The 17300-nt window shown below is 43.0% G+C and overlaps 1 protein-coding gene across 3 annotated transcripts in view; it reads left to right on the forward strand.

The window, feature by feature from the left end:
• Positions 1–17300, forward strand: part of zfhx4 (zinc finger homeobox 4) — an 85337-nt gene that overhangs the window by 53423 nt on the left and 14614 nt on the right. For all 3 annotated transcript variants that reach the window (XM_085763182.1, XM_085763180.1, XM_085763181.1), the window contains exon 7: positions 12931–13029. In XM_085763182.1, the coding sequence (XP_085619308.1) occupies positions 12931–13029 (99 nt within the window). The remainder of the gene's footprint in view (positions 1–12930; positions 13030–17300) is intronic.

The raw sequence follows: 17300 nt of genomic DNA on the forward strand, positions 1-17300 counted from the left end.
AAGAAATGGATAGACTGATAAAAATCCATTGAATGAGCTTGGGTCTCGATTTGTGCTTTGATGTGGATGTCTTTGTGCAAATTATACAAATATGCCCGCTGCTTTAGTTCTCTTGAAGCTCTTCATAAGATGCCATCTGCCTTTGCCTTTTTTTTCTGAAGGATGGAAGGTAAGAAGGACGAGTGACAAGTTCATTTAGGGGCATAGAAATATGCGTTTTATAAAATTAAGGTGACTGAAAAAAGAGGCAGGCAGATGGTGAACAGAGGGTGTTATTACGTTTAAGTGCACTTTGCAAAAACGTAGCCTATACAGTGCTGTTAAATAAAACAGAAAACAATAATAATTTAAGGTATATGCAGAAAAGACACGGGTGTTTCTGCTCGGTTGGGTCCACAAGATGCTTTACCCATGATGGCGCACGGGGCTAATGGGCGAGGATATACACACACACACACACACACACACACACACACACACACACACACACACACCTTGGCCAGACCTTTGTTTCCAAAGCAGGTTAATGGAGAGTGAGGAAGAGGAGCGTTGCAATTTTCTGCTCTTTAGGCGCCAGAGAATTCTCTCCAGTGTAAGAGAGACCAGACTCTCAGCGTAATAGGCATTTTACACCCTCATCACCCCTTGCACACAAACACACACACACACGCAAACATGAACACACACTCGACCAGAAACGTGTGGGAGTGTAATAGGCATTCTATGGTGTGTATTGCTGGTCCCCAGAGTGCCAGTAAGTGTTAGACATGCATAGAGTCGGCAATGAGACAATCAGCATGCTGAAATTGAAACCTTGTCTGGAGTCACACAGGAGGGGAGGAAGAGGAGCAGAGCTGGAGGTGGTGGTGGTGGTGAGGATGGGGGGTGAGGGTGGTGGGGGGTTGGGGGTAGTTGTGGGGTTTTGGAGAGGAGAAGAGAGGAGCAAGGAGAAGATTAAATAAAAAAGAGCAGAGGAGCGGCGGTGGGAGCACAGATGGCAGGAGAGGAGAGGATGAGGAAGTGGAATAAGAAGAGAGACGAGACAGAGGGAGAGGAAATAGGAACTGATGTTTGTTTAATTGCCTCATAAGTGATGACACAGATAATTATGTCGAAAAAAGAGATGTTCCTCTTAGGCAGGGCCAATGAGCAGCTGTATCTGTTTTTGTGCGTGCATGTGTGTGTCTGTGTGTGTCGCCCTGGCTCTCCCTATAGCCCCATCAACTGTCCCCTCCAGCCACATCAAGTATAGGACACCATTAAAGCCTTACGGTTTGTGTCATATCAAATCATTCAGCTTAATTAACAGAAACACACGCAAAAAAGACACACACACAGATACACACACAAACTCATCATTTGGAATCATTTTAATTACTCTGTAACATCCTTATTATTAATATCTCCGCTTCATATACCTGGGGATATGAAGACGAGAGCGTGTTCACCTATATTTCCTGTGCGGTGTGTTTGCAGGCGTGTGTGTCCATGTGTGTGTAAGTGATGCTCCCTTGACTTCATATCTAATTGTCTTTTTTAATGACAATACTCCACTGTGTGCCGGCTGTATGTAATGAGTCAGGGTGTGTCAAAGTGCAGGCCTGAGCTGTCTGCTTGAGTTAAGCTCTTTCCGTCTACTGTAGAAGCCTCCAGCGTACACACTCTCGCACACGCACATGTGGCGCACACACTCAAAGAGAGACAGTATCAATGTGGGAGTTCCTGTATCTGACACGAGATTAAGAGGGCCAAGTGGAGGAACGTCGAAGAACTGCCCTGTTACATTTGCAAGAGGGGAAAAAGGACCATCCTGTCACACACACGCACACACAGCGCGCGCACACAAGCATCCTGTGCTGTAAGTGAGCAGTAGCCTCCCTTGCATTATTCACAGTGGCCGAGTGATCGAAGCCCCGGTTCAATAGCACTAAAGCGGCACATGCTGGAGAGATTTGTCTTACAAAACCTTGACACACACACACACTCACACACAGGCGCACATATGCTCTCACACACATTGATTTTTGGTGGTGGGAATCTCCCAGGCTTTGGACGAAAGGCAGCGACGTGAGAGGGGTTTCCCCTGTCAGAGCAACCCCCTGACAGATGCACACATACACATCAGCACACTTTTTCTGAACCCCACACACACACAGACACACACACAGTGCGTAGACCAATAGCCCAATGGAAGTACATCTTTAATTCTCTCAAAATGAGATTTGATGATGCTGAGGTCAGGCGATAGCATGAATAAGAAAATGAAAGAAGAAATTGGAGATGGGAGACGCAGGATCTGCCTCTTAGATCTGATGGGGTTTCATTTACAGGAAGATGAGCTGATGGTAAAATTAAAAGCAAGAAAAAAAAAAGTCTAACTGATCATGTTTCTTTTTTTGCTGACTCTCCTTTTTTTGCGTTTTACCATCAGGGGGCTTTTTGCAAGCGAGGCAGAAAAAAATCACACATTGCCTGATATGTCATATCTTTCCACTGCAGTGTGTGTTTTTTTCACACAGGCATGTTCAATTTGAAGCCTTCACTTGATTTGAATGGTGATTTTTTTTTTTTTTTTGAACACATCACTCACTACTTCATTCAGTCTCCCTATTTTCTTTCCGCGCAGCACAAGCAGGACTAACACACATACCACCCCCTCTGGCATTTTTGACATATTAACATGTATCGACAAGCCAGCACTCTCATGCCTGTAAACACTGACGCACACGTGCACACACCTCTGTCCCCTGAAGACATGTGATCAACCAGACCCAATCCCTTGTAATCATCTGGAACCCACACACACACACACACACGTATAGTTCCCCTTCAATCCCGGGTAATGGTTTGGGGCAGGGGGCTGAAGCGGGGGGCTTCTTTCCCTTAGCCCCAGTGTCTTAAGCTGCCATTGATTAAATGTTAACTGATATACTCAGCTCTGGCAATCTTGTTAGAGCTGGAGCAGGCAGGCAGCTAGACAGACAGTTTAGGACCTGCGTCCTCCTGATCAATAGCACAGATAAAGATTTCATCCATCAATGAGCTCCCAAAACAAAAGGTATCTGATACTTGATTAGGCCCGTGGGGACATGCACACACACACACCTACACACACACATATATGATCGTGAACATAAAATCGCATATTGCCACATGGGCTGAGGCAGATGAAGAGACGACAAATACACACTCAGGTCACAAATAAATGCAGTGGGATAATAAAGATTGGCGTTTAAGCTTAAATAAGCATACATTTCACACACATAGAATATTTAGCCAAGAATAACACCTCCACCCACCATTCTGAACTCAATCAGTTCCACACCTAATGGTGTAATTACAACAGATGCATAAGCAAAGTGCACACACACACACACACACACACACACATAGAAGCAGAGCCAAGTTTACAGATAAGGGAGTCCTGACTTTTCCTGGATGAAGGTTAATTGTCCTGTGTTAGTTCATTTAGCTGTGTATTTGTTTGTGTGTGCAGGTGTATGCGCATCTTTTCTCAACAGTGTTTTGTGTGTTTAGGTGTGTGTGTGAGTGTGTTACCACAAATGCATGTGCATTTAGATCCTCAGAGCATGCCAAAGGCACCGCAAAACGGCTGAATCAATGTCTGGGCGACCACCACTGTTAAAGTGTATCAATAATGTTCCCCTATCTTCTTTCCCGGGTATTGTCACAGGGCAGTTTGAAAGTCCAAGCCTAGCCGCAATTAAGACTTAATTATAAATCAATATAGGGAGTCATTTGAATATTGATTTTTCCTTTTTCTTCAAATTGTTAACATATTCCTCAGCCTGTCTACACTTTTCTCCTTTTTTCTTGCAACTTTAAAAGGAATCAATCCCTCCTTTACAGTCATCAGAGAAGTTCTTTGGCCATAATTTGAGCCAAAAACACAAAGGGATAGTTTGATGGGTGTCGATACCCACGGGTGGTCAAGGGGTAAAAAAAAAAAAAATGTCACAGCCCCTCAAATTCTGATAGCTTTCCAAATGCACTTAATGATGCTTTGTGGCTCTCAGACACTGATCTCATTTTGGGGGTTTTGAGGTGACATTTGTTGTCACAATCCCAAAATGCATTTCCATAATTTTAACGGCTGACATTTCCTTTGATATGACACCGTATCGCGGCGCACTCCAAAAAAAATGATATCAAAGCAGCCCGGTAACCTGCATTTCATTTGATTAAATGATATCTTTGCTGTTTTATTTTCCTGCTCAGCCATTTTGAGGGGCTGTGAGATTTTCAAGTGGCGTGTCAGGGGCCGGGAGTCTAATGCATGGAAACATGGAGCTTTCTGTTTTCTGACGGCTAGCAGAGATAAGGTAGAGATATGGCTCTAGCACTGGCTCAAATCTAAAACAGATCCCGCTGGGAGGGTTGGGGGAGTTAAGAAAGTGAAGGAAAGGAGGTGGGGGGGTGGAGGGGTGGGGTGGAGGTAGCAAGAAAAGGGAATATTGTCAATCCTCTAAGTGTCTGGCGGTGTCTCTCTTTCTTTCCCTCTTTCTCTCACTCGTTCTCTCCCCCACTCTCCCTCAGTAATCTGATTTATTCGAAGCATATGTGTGCTGCTCTGTCTTTGTCTGCTTCTATTAGGGCCAGTGGGGGCCCATATGACATTGTTTAGCCAGTAATGAAATGGACATTTTTTGCATGTTTTTGAGAAAGTCAGAGGAAAGCCAACACTCCTTATTTGTAACCCGTCTGTGAATACCATCTCCAGGGCAGTTGCCCCAGGTCTGTGTATTCGTTTGTGTGTTGCATGTGAACATATGCGCACATGTATTTCGGGTTCCATGTGGTCATTTTGTAGATGATTCTGAGCAACCTAATGAATATTTGGGTTTGAAGATATTTCTCTTTTTCTTCAGTGACTCTATTCTTCTTATGTTGAAGAGTCCTGCCGTCTCTCCGCTAACCTCAACACATAATAAGACCCTGATGATGCACACATTTTTGTTTTGCACACTCTTCTATGGCAAAGGACACGTTACACGGACTTATTGTCAGTATATGAAATTGTTATGTGCTAATGGCAGCTATGTGGTGCTACCGACTCAACTGAAGACACCATCAATAAGGAATGTAGTGACACAGAAGCAGGGGAAATGAATAGAGTGAATGGAGACCTGAAATAATTTTTCTTTTTGCCTTGTGTCTGTGTGTGTAATTCAAACAAACATGCTGTTATCCTGGCCAAGTGTGAGTCACTGAATACAAACACAAAACATGTCAAAAATGAAAAATCATAAACATGTAATTCTTTTAAATAAGGATTATTCAACTTTCTTTTGTGCTAAATTTTATTTTTTAGTAAATAAATTGTTGATAAAAAATGTTTTTTGATCTTATAACTGTATTGTTATCTGTCCTCTCTATCTGCTCAGATCTTTTCCTTTGATTTCCATCCAGGATTACAGTCTTGTTTTTGGTGGCGCTGAAAGCAGATGGTTTTTATGCAGCTAAAAACGGGACAGTAGCCCAATAGGATAAAGATCTGTTTAAGCATTATCCATTTGGCCACTGCCCGTCACAGGCCTATTTTAAGCATAGACACACACACACACATACACTTACTCACACACACGCGCACAGACACAGCCATTCTCTTAAACCATGGCAGCCATTTTATTAGATTCCCTGTTTTCAGGCCTTGTATTAGTTCCCGAAAAATAGATAAACCTTGAATACATGACAAGGACCAGTCTGGTCAATTGGAAACTATATCTACCCTGCTGGTATCTTTGTTTACCAGTGTAGTGATGGATGGACAGATAGAGGGATAAATGAAGGCAAAGAGGAACAGATAGGGTAGGCATATGGATGGATAGCTGTGTGAAAAGATATAAAAATAAATGGACAGATGGATAGATAGGTGGATAGACAAATGGATAGCCAGATAGACAGATGAATGCGTCGGGGAGATCCTGTTGGGCTGATAGAGTTGAGCAGGTATGCCGAGAAACAGCTGCTTTCTTCATTAGGTTCATCTATCGATCTCAGACCCACGCTGTGCATGTGTGTGTGTGTCTGTGTGTGTTTGCGTGTGTGTTTTTTTGAGGAAGAGAGAGGGGAAAGACAGCAGCCTCTGTAGATAAGTGCTGGTAATAGAACAGAATGAATTCTTATCACAGAGATGGGAAGGCCATTAACCCTCAGCTTCTAGTTCTCTGTGTCTGCTCCACTCTCTCACTTTCTCTCTTTCTGTTTCTCCCTCCCACCTCCTTCATTCTGGACCTGACAGGGTCACGTTTGCGAGCGTGTGTGATATTTCCACTATGTGTGCGACTCCCCGAGAGTGTGCGTGCGTGCGTGTGTGTGTGTGTGTTTTACGGCTGCCGCTGTGCGGACTGCCCCATCGGCCAGATGTTTATAATCAGGGGCTAGATAAATATTGGACTGAGGAATCATAAAAGACCAGGAAAAACAGAAAATAAAGAAAGAGATGGGGGGAGATGAAACAGAGGAGAGGAATCTTCTTTTCAAATTATTCCTAAATCCCTCAGTAAGCTTGCCGTGCCGCCTCCTCAATTCACCTACTCAGCCTAAGGTGATTCAAACAGCCGAAATGCAATATGGCTGTTGTGTAAGATGCAGGTGTTTGTGTGTGTAGCCTATGTGTGTGCACACTTGTGGAGGTGTACAGTAGGTGTGCTAGCCCATTGTATGAGGCCAGGTGTTGCAGCATTTTTTTTTCCACCACTGAACCTTTTGAAGCCATACTTTTGTCCTGTGAAAACCTTTTGTATTTGCTATTAAAGAATCATTAGCATCATCCCCCCAAGTGTTCGCAGCACTGAAAATGAAACCCCTCTTAACACGAAACAACAGTTTCTGTCTGCGCAGCAAGCAAGACACGCAAGCCTTTAATCTTGGCTATGTTTATTCATATGATTTTTCTTTTTTTTTTCCAAAAGAGTAATAGGTGTTTTGTTAGTCGCCTGCAAGACAGCGAAGCGGGCAATTTGAGCGAAAGAAAATACAATGAAGTGTCTCAGGAAGTCGTAATTGACAACAACAAAGCAAATTTGGAGCTGCTGATACAAGCATTTTTATACAAAAGTCATTTTTTCAGCTTATTCTGTCAGTTCAACTTATTGACATTCACACCAGGAGCGTATTAAATGTGACAATCCTATTGTCTGGCTCTCACAGTCAACCTGAAACAATAGATATTTTTTGCTGGTGTAATAAGTTCTCATGTGTTTTAAGCAATAAACGGGTGGGTGTGGGTGGATTGGAGCGTGTGGATGGAAACACGTGTGTTTGCTTGTGCTGGTGTGCGTATTTACATGTTAGCATGTGGGCTGCGGACCTCTGTGCATGAAATACGTTGAACGCTGTGTGGGAGTAAATGTGTGTTATGTGCAGAGAGGGTTTTTCATGTGTAGGTGTGTGTGAGTGTGTATGTGTGTGTGCGTGTGTGTGTCAGTTATTCCCAGGCCCTGTGCAGGAGCTGTAGCCCCTCTCCGCTGGGTTGATGTTTAGTATTTTAGACATGCTACATTAACAACATCTGGTTAAGATCTAAATGCTTGTTAAACGCACTGAAATTCGGGGGGAAAGGTACAGGGAGAACGAGGGGAGAGAGGGGGGGGTAAAGAGGGAGACTAGGGTAAATAAAGATTTGAGGGTGAGAGAACAGGAGGGAGGGAGATCAGTAAGTCTGTAAGGTTATTACTCTGGCAGTATTACCACTGGCCCTTGACTGTGTGTGTGTGTGTGTGTGTGCGCACACGGCTGTGACTGTGTGGGATGGTGTAATGTTTCAAAGCTTTCCCCCTTTAAAACCTACGGGCCAAACTAGAGCCACGCGCGCGGCGCAGGAATGTGACATCACAGGGCCCCTATTGCTCATATACACTTGCACACATGCAAACACGGTCTCACAGGGGACATGACCAGAGTTGTAGGAAGAAATCATCGTCAACATCACGGCTAAGTGGTGGAGACATGGCAGTCATGGGTGTTACGCAAAACATTAAGGCCGCATTACTACCACAGAGACACCGCACATAGACCATATCTAGTCTCTATTATTGTTGTTACTTCAGATGGCACAGCACTACTGATAATAATGTTGCATACAGACTCATAACAGCTATATAGGAACAGTTTTTCTTTCTAGTTGTTAGAGCATTTCTCATATATTTCTTATGATGTTTTCTTTGGCAGCAATTATGGTTTCAGTCGATGTTCTGCTTTCATAGTGTCCATGATTTAAGATAAACAATAATGTAAGAAAAAAGCTTTTTCTTTTTTTACTCCTTTACCCCTTTAATGAGCACCATCCTAGCCCTAAGGAAGCAAATTAGAGGCAGCTCGGCCGAGCTAATGAATTCAGCCATTTTGGAGCCTCCGTGTCCAGTTTCCCAGCGTGGCATTGCTCTACGGTTGTGTGCTGTACAACTGAGTCCTCCACCGGGCACATAATGACCCGGCATGGTGGTTATGGGCCCTTAGGGGGAGATGGGAGGGGGAGAGAGTGATCTCAGAGCAGGTCATTATACAGCTAGGGGGCACACACACACACACACACACACACACACACAAACACACTGCTCCGACACTTTCAATACATCCTCTATTGCCTCCATCTCCCATATGTCTATTCCTCTGGTCTTTTTTTGCTCCAAACATCTCTTTCTCTTCTATTCTCTTGATCCCCCTGCATCTATCTGTCTTCCACACATTTCTCTATTATTTTCTTGATTGTGATTTTAAGTAATGATTGTGAATAACTGTAAAATCTTGCTGCTACTTAAAATAATTGGGAACATCTTATTTTCTTCCAAGCTCCTGCACAGAAAATAAGTTGTGTTTGGAGATTTCAGGTGTTGTTTTTTTAATGGGGGTGGGGTGGGGTAGACAAAAAAATGTATTCATGCAGGAAGCCCAATGGTTATACTTCCAATTAATAGTTAAATCTGAAAGCAGATTGATTTCCCTCTATCCCTGATCAAGAGTCACTTAATTATTCTTTCTTTTTAACGGTTAAATATAGGCTGGTGTTGGTTACACGGTAATCGGACCCATGGTCTGTGGTGAGCTCAAGCTCACCGGCCAGCTTTAATGTTCCGACCGACCCACATCAAAGAGAGTCCCACCAGGCTGCCAAAATCACACACCCTCCACAGCCTGACCCACTCCCTCTGCGCGCGCGTGTGTGTACGTGCGCGCACAGAGGCAGTGGAAGGTGACTGAGAAAGTTTTGCTCTGTGCGTCCTCTGGTAGCGATTAAGTTGATGGTTAAGAGTCCCTGCCGCACAACTCTCTCTCCCTCTCTCTCTCTCTCTCTCTCTCTCTCTCTCTCTCTCTCTCACATACACACACACACGCACTTGCACATGACAACTCACATGCAAACACATGGAGTCACTGTCTCACTCACTTGATCAATGGCACACATCCACACAAACACACTCAAACATTGTGCGCACACACACCCGGCGCACACGCACTCCCGTACACACTGATGTGGTGTGTAACTGTCAGGGTCAGTCAGAGGGCAGACGCTGTGCTGATGTATTGAGAGAGCTCGTCTGGGAATGTCCTCAGTGTGGAAACACATTCCCCGTATGCACGCACGCACACACAACTCGCCACAGATCTAACCAGCTCGAAGGGGAAAGGAGTGAAAAAAAAAACACTGATGAGGCCCAGATGATCACCCCTCCTCTCCTTGGTCTTTTTCTCTTTCTTCGCCCACTCTTCACCCTCATTCCTTCCTCTCTTTCCTTCCCTCTGTTCATTGTCTCTCATTTTTCATGTGTCCTATCTAGCTACAGGTAGAGTGCCCCCTAGAGGTTAGTTAAGAAGATGGGTTAGTCACATTATCATCTGGCTGCAACCATGACAGTCATGTTCCTCATACCGTCCTGTCCCTCCTCAGGAAAATTAATGTTTAATTTCAGTTTATTCACACTGATAGATAAATAAAAAATAATGTAAAAAATATTCATCATTTCATATAAAACAAATGAAGACAGTAATAAACATGAGCTTTTTAAGTACAAAACCTCAAATTAATAATTCTCAAAATATAAACTGCTGATTTGCAGTATGTAATAATGATGATGACCAACTTTTAAAAGCTCACATTTTTGTTTAAAGTCACAGGCTGTATATAAAGAAATTAAATTAATGTATGCAATTATTACATGGGCTATATTTTATAATAAAAATAATCATGATATGATAATGAAGAATATACTTTGAACCTGTTATAGTGCGTTATTTGAAGCAGGCCTATGAGATTTTACATGGTGCAGTCACGGAATGAAGAAAAATAATGATTAAGATGAAAATATGATTTTTTAAGATTTTTTTAGTCTTTCTTCTGAGACATTGTCCTGACCTTGCTGTAAATCAGATGGTTTTTCCCTCCGTTGTATTTCTGTTTTGACCCTTCTCCCTCCTCTTCCTTCGTCACTCCTCTGTGAAACTCGCTGTTCAATTTGTGCCATTTGCTTTTTGTCGGCATCGAACAAAAGTCAAGTATAGACAAAAAAAAAAAGCAGTGAAGGACTTTCGAGCCCACTACACACACAACATTTACACCTATCTCCACACAATCTATCTATCCTTCCTCTCTCCCTCTCTATGAAGGTGGGGTGAATTAAAATACAAAGATGGACGCCACAGCAGCAGCAGCAGCAGCAGTGAAAACTGCAATTTCTGCAGTCCGGGCTCTCTTGGCTGACAGGAGATATTTCATCCCCGTTGTCACCGACATATTAATAAAACATCAGGAGCAGAGTGCAGCCCCAGTCTCTCCCTATTTCACACACACACACACACACACACACACACACACAGGATGGATACATACACCTTGACATAGACTCAGTATACATGTGTGAAAAATGCAAGCAGCTCTCACACGCATGTGGAAATGCAAAAATATAACAGTGTTCATGAATATGAACACGCACACACACGCACACACACAGACACACAACCACAATTTTCCTCAATCACATACCAGCATCTGCCATGAAAATTTCATGCTGTATATAATGTCCACTTAATGTGTTGGCGCTTAAAGCAACGGCGCCAGTGCTTAGTCTATGTGTCTGTCGGTGCCCACTGTATGTGAAAGGGTTAATCATATCATGTTTCCGTGTGTGTGTGTGTGTGTGTGTGTGTGTGAGGGACGGGGGGGTTGCAGTCCGCTCGTGCTCATCATACAATAGCCAAAGTGATTGTATGCAAATGCGAGCTGACCTCAATGCACCCTTTGCCTGATTTCTATGAATATGACTCTGTGTGAGTGCGCGTGTGTGTGTGTGTTGTAAAATATGGTTATTAAGGCAGTGCAGGATTGATGAGCACAGCTCTTTTACACACACACACACACTCACACAAACACACATGCACACAGACACATACTCCATTCTCTGGCAGAGTGAGGGGTTTGTGGTGAAAAAGACCCCCTCCCTTTCCCCCATTTAGAAGACATGAAATTTTTAACGGTTTTGCTCTCGCTCTCTTTCTCTCTGTCTGTGTCTGTGTCTGTGTGTGTGTCTGTGTGCATGTGTGTGTGTGAGTATGATACTGTGTGCGTCTGATTTGACACCTATGTGCAAATGCTTCTGTTTGATTTTGCATTTGTGTGTGCTAGCCATGAGATGGAGGAGGGTCGCATGTGTGTGTGTGTGTGTGTGTGTGTGTATATATATGTGTGTGTGTATATATGTTTGTGTGTGTGTGCAGTGTGTGTGCATGCCTGGTTATCTGGCCTCTCTCAGACTGCTCAAAATTCATTACAAAGTGACATCAGCCCAGCCGGAGACAAATGATGGCTGGATGAAAGGGATCGCTGGGGCTCGGCTAGGATTAGTGTTAGCTTGTGCTGGCGACACATATACACACTTGTACACACACACACACACACACACACACACACACACACTCGTACGTACACACTTACACACACACACTCCAAAGCGCACACACACTCACACATATATACACACTTTAATCCACTGGCAGAACACTGCAGATACACAGAATTATCAAACAAGGGGCTGAACTCTCAGAGATGGGCAGGCTAATCTGCTAATAGTACAGAACCGCACGTGTGTGTTGGGTGTGTGTGTGTATGCATGTGTATGTGCATACACGCACATTTGTTACAGAGATATATAGATATGCATAGATATGACATCTATATACTTAAATTTATATATGACTATATTATATATTTTATAATATTTATATATATACTTAATTAATTAGAATCAGTGTGGTAAGTGTAATGAAATTTTATTTTGTTAATAAAGTAGAGTGGATAGATTTTTCATTAAAATATGTTTTTACATTTAAATAGATAAAATCAGTTTCCCCTGTGTTATAATATACGTATTTGAAATAATGATTAAAAACAAAAACAGGAAAATATATTTAATTTTTGTTTGAAAGAAAATATATGGACAAGGAAACATTATTATACCTTGTTGTAAAAAAAAATGTTTTGAATAGTTACTTCTGAAGAGGCCACCAAAATGACTAAAATAGTTTCCCAGTAGAACATATTCTGTTTTCATACACCTGCCCTGCATTCATACCATGCGTGTATTATGTTTCAGCCTGTAGAAGAGGCAGGGCAGGGCTATTTTCAACAGAACATGTGTTCAAGTCACTAGAAGCATTATTTGTGGGTCAGTCCAGTGGGGTAAACTTGACATTTGTGCAGAAAAAAAGAGGTTTATGAGGATTAACTGAACATGTACAAACAGGAATATTTTCAAAAGACTTTAATATGATACAGCAGTATCTGAACATCTGCTCTATTTGTCAAGTCAATCACCATGGGAGGTTTATTTTTCAGTAGCCCAGCCAGCAAACACTGTTTGTTTTTGTTGAAAGAGCATCATGGGTAATGTAGTCGTTTTCTCTGTGCATTTTCAGAAGAGACTGCTGAGGATGGTGAGAGACCTCCTCGCTCGTCCTCCAGGCATGGACTCAACCTCACTGACCGAGACTTGACTGACAGCAGGAGAACTGACCGTAAGTCCACGCACACGTACCAAACACATATGAACCGTAAGCTTCCCTTCTCCTCTGAGTTATCGTTCATCTCCCTCCCGCTCCCTCAGATAAGGTTCTAACATGTGTGTGTAACATGTGAACGCTGCTGACTAGCCTCCATGTGACCCGCTTTAATCGTTTCCATCTGACAGAAAGAGAAAAAGAGAATTGGAGAGACAGGGGAAGAGAGAGTGGGAAAGAAGGAGAGAGAAAAAAAACAGAGGAAGAGAGAGGGATAAGTTGAGTGTTGTGGATATTACCAGGCAATGTCCAGGCCCCAGATTATTTTTTAATCAAATCAGTTTGCGTGCTTGTAATTTATAAGCGCCTTGCATTAATCTTTTCTCGTTCTTGTGCCCTCTCCGATGACATATTAATTTTTCATAAGCGCAGGATTAGATGGGGGGGCCTGTGTATATGTTTTTCTAATATTGCACCACATCCCTGCAACCCTTAAATTAGTTTTTTTCCCTGCACCCTCCCTTCATTTTTCTTTCTCTCCTATTTTTCTCCGGCTCTGTCTATCCCTTAATTGTTGTCCAATCGGTGACCCTATCACCAGGCATTACCTCGGATAGAAAAAAGAGCAGGGGAGAGAAAGGGGGGAAGAAGAAACTGTTTATTCGTTTGTAAGAATGGCAATGTTGTAAGTGGGGAGGGGCAACAATCTGTACAAGACAGCTTGGTTTTCTTTTGTTATTTTGGGCGAGGTAGGGAGCACATAATGCTTCTGCTGCCAGGCTGTGGTCGGGATAGCCCTGGCTTTGTTAGATTTGATTTACCCAAATAAGAATTCATATGATCTTTTTATGTATGAGATGGAAATCCATGGCTGGGGATGAATATTGCATTGGGTCTCTCTCCTCTTTTTTTCTGTCATTGCATGGGGTTCTCTCTCTCCCTCTCTCTCTCATTCTTTCTCCTTCCCTCTCTCTCTCTCTCTCTCATACGCACACACACACACCTTCCAACTCCCAACCTCTATCCATCTCGAGCTCCCTCCCCACCTCCTCTTCCTAGCATGCCATACCTAGCTCCATAATGTGAGGCTCAATGAGGCAGAAGGAGAGCTGAGTGAGGCTGGGGCCTATTAGTTTGGCTAGTCATCTATCTTTCAGCTCTATCTCTCTGACAGGCCTGTCTGACGGACTGGCGGGGAACCACCATCCATGCATTTACTGCCGCATATTACCACCAGCATCATTTAACACTACCGCACACATGCAAAAAAGTCTCCAGGTCCCTCCTACTTTACATATGTAGGCACTTAGGCCTACACATACGTAAGCATACTTTGAAGTAGGAGGGACCTGGAGACTTTTTATTGTGTGGTGTAATTTATCAGATGTCAGAAATCTATTTAATGAATCACAATTGTATTGCCTTTTTTATTTTAATGAATAATTTGTTGTAGGAATCACCATGTGGTCCGCTGCCAGGAATACAGATATAATATTGCTTGTGGGTTTTTGGTGTTTTATTTTACATGTGGATTAAAAGAGGTTTCTGAAAGTCAAATGCCAGAAAACACAAAAGGGAGCCTGGTGTGTCAGCGTGTTGTTATACGAGGGTTATCATCAGAGACAGGGCCTTGTTTTTCTCTTTTTCCAGCTTAATGTAGTAAGATTTAGCATCTCCTTCCTCAGCCCCAAATCTCTGGCAAGCTTGAAATGTTCCGATCTCTCTCTCTCTCAGTGTGTGTGTGTGTCTGCATGGGGATCTCCAGGGAAGGGATTACAGTGTGACCAAGTGAGCAGTGTGTTTGCGCACTTCATCTCCAAGACCAAGATCCTTTAAACAAAGAGGGGTAGATAGATAGAGAGGGGAAGAGAGAGAGACATAGAGAAAAAGAGAGAGATGGGGGGAGGGAGGGAGGGGGGAACGGAAAGACAGAGAGAGCTTTTTCCCTTGCTTCATTTACATTGTCTTTTTTAATCCCATGTCACTTCAGATTAATTATAATCCATGTTACATTCTCCATGCAAATGTCCCCTATGTGGATTACTTCCAGATAGCTTTGTGCTGTGTGTGTACTGTAGATGTCGCATGTCGCCACCATGGCTCAGGGGCCCAATTCATATAAATAACCAACTAAACAAAGGATATGACATGGAAATGAGCCTGTGAGGCAGCCTATTGGAAATTACAGCTCTCTACCTGCTTCAAATTAGCAAAGAAATGACTCATTATTCCCAGAGACAAATCTTATTCATCAATTTTTGGCATAGTTTTGAATTGTGTAGATAAGAGGGAATAAAACAGAATCACATGCAAACAAGATGTGATGTTTAAATATTCTCCATGACTTAGTTATGATTCAAAATAAGTTGTTGTTTTTTTTGGATGCATCTTGCAAATTTGTCCAATCCGAGTTGAGGGCTTTGCTCTTTTTCTGTCTCTCTAAATAGAGATTAAAATATATTTAACATATTAGCATGTTTAATTACAAGCCTGCAGCAATTCCTTTGTGCATGTGTGTGTGTATCTGTGTAATGACGGCTTGTTGAATGTCTCAGACGATTTGTCAAATGTGACAAGGCCATGCTCATATTTATCTCTCATTAGAATACAAGCTGGAGATGGAAGAGCAATGAAGGCTAGTCATTAAAAATCACAAACTACAAGACAGCTGTTGTTTAACAGCCTTCCCTTCCTCTCACTCCCTCTCCATCTGACTACATCTCTACCTCTCCCCTTCTCATTCTCTCTCTCTCTCTACCTCCCTCCGGCTAGATCTGGACCCGCTGAGTGCTTCAGTGGGAGTTTGGGGTTCAGAGTGTGTTGCTGTAATGTTATCGGGTGACCAGGGGTCAGCCTAATGCGTAACCTCAGAGCACTAGGCCAGTAAATCATGCCGGCCGGCCCACCCTGGCCCGTTTTGGCCATCTCTCCCTCCTAGATTTACTGCTCCGTAACCTTAGCCAGTCTGCCAGGGCTCAGGACAGCTAAATTGAATACTAAATCCAAGCTGCCGCCACCCAGCCTGCTCCCTCTTAATTGACAGCCTTTTCCCCCACTCTCTGCCTTGTGTTTGTGGGCTTTTTTTTTTCATTTTCATGAAATGAAATGTCAGGAATAGAATTTAATTGTTTTGCAGCTTGTAAAAGATGGAGAAAAAAAAGAGAAAAAGATTGCAATAGTTACAGTGTGATTGTTTGGACAGCCCGCTCCAAGACTTGAACCTGATGATGTAGTTGATTTCATATAAAGTCATACTCGGAGAGATTTCAATGGCATGCTTGTTTGTGTGAAAATCTCATTTGCTTGCTTCAGTTTGCACAAAACATTTTACCCTTTCTAACACAAAGGGCAGACTCTCAAAAAGATCCACGCAAAAAGCATTAGCTACAACCATACAGTCGACCCCTCCTGCCTTTTAAGGAACTATTTGGGACAGAAATATCCTGAGGTGTTTAGAGCTATGGACTTCTCTGTCCTCCTCTATCAATTTCTTTCTTCTTCCCTCTGTTTCTCTGCATCCCTCCACTTTTCCCTCCATTGCGCTGTACTTCTCTTCATCTGAGCGCCCGCTTGCATGTATATAAGTGCGTGTATACGAGGCTCCCTAAACACCATTGACAGTTGCAAATAAAGATGGGTGGTGAGTGCGCCGCTCTCTCCCCCTGCAATGCAAAAGGGGTTGAGTGTCATAAATCACCTTTTGATTTATCTAATCAAGCAAGGTCCTGCTGCATGCAGACATTTGTCATTGGCGGAGTGGGGTTGGTGGTGTCAGGTTTATTCTGCCACTCTGCTTCACTGAGCTGCAGCTGGTGGAGCCCACATAAGGATGAAGGGATGGGGGGAAGGTTGGAAGGGAGGGGAAAGAACAGGGAGGAGGAGGAAAAAGGACACAGTCATTAAGTGTGGGGTGCAGACTCAGAGACAAAGGAAAATGAGAGGATAGTCTCCTGCTCCTGTCTGGCTCTCAATTCTGACCTTAGTTATTTTTGCTATCCGCACACTATTGGAGCCAAGATTATGAATTTGGTTACAAACTACAGACCGAGGAATATTCTTATTTTCTCATAAATTTGTAAATAAATAAATTTGTGTTACAGGTGATTATGTCCTTGGAGGACACTCTACAATTTTGAATGCAATTCCACGTCTCAAAACAACTTTATTATTCGCTGACAGGACTTGCCATTTAAAGCTCCTGAGTGTCCATAGAGTGGAATGCTCTCTCAACATTTAAGGTTAAACAACAGTTTTTCTTCCTGTGTCATAAGTGTTGATGAAAGCAGAGC

The sequence above is a fragment of the Trachurus japonicus genome, chromosome 20, assembly GCF_045865225.1.
Source record: "Trachurus japonicus isolate A0001 chromosome 20, Traja_1.0".
In the NCBI taxonomy this organism is placed as follows: Eukaryota; Metazoa; Chordata; class Actinopteri; order Carangiformes; family Carangidae; genus Trachurus; species Trachurus japonicus.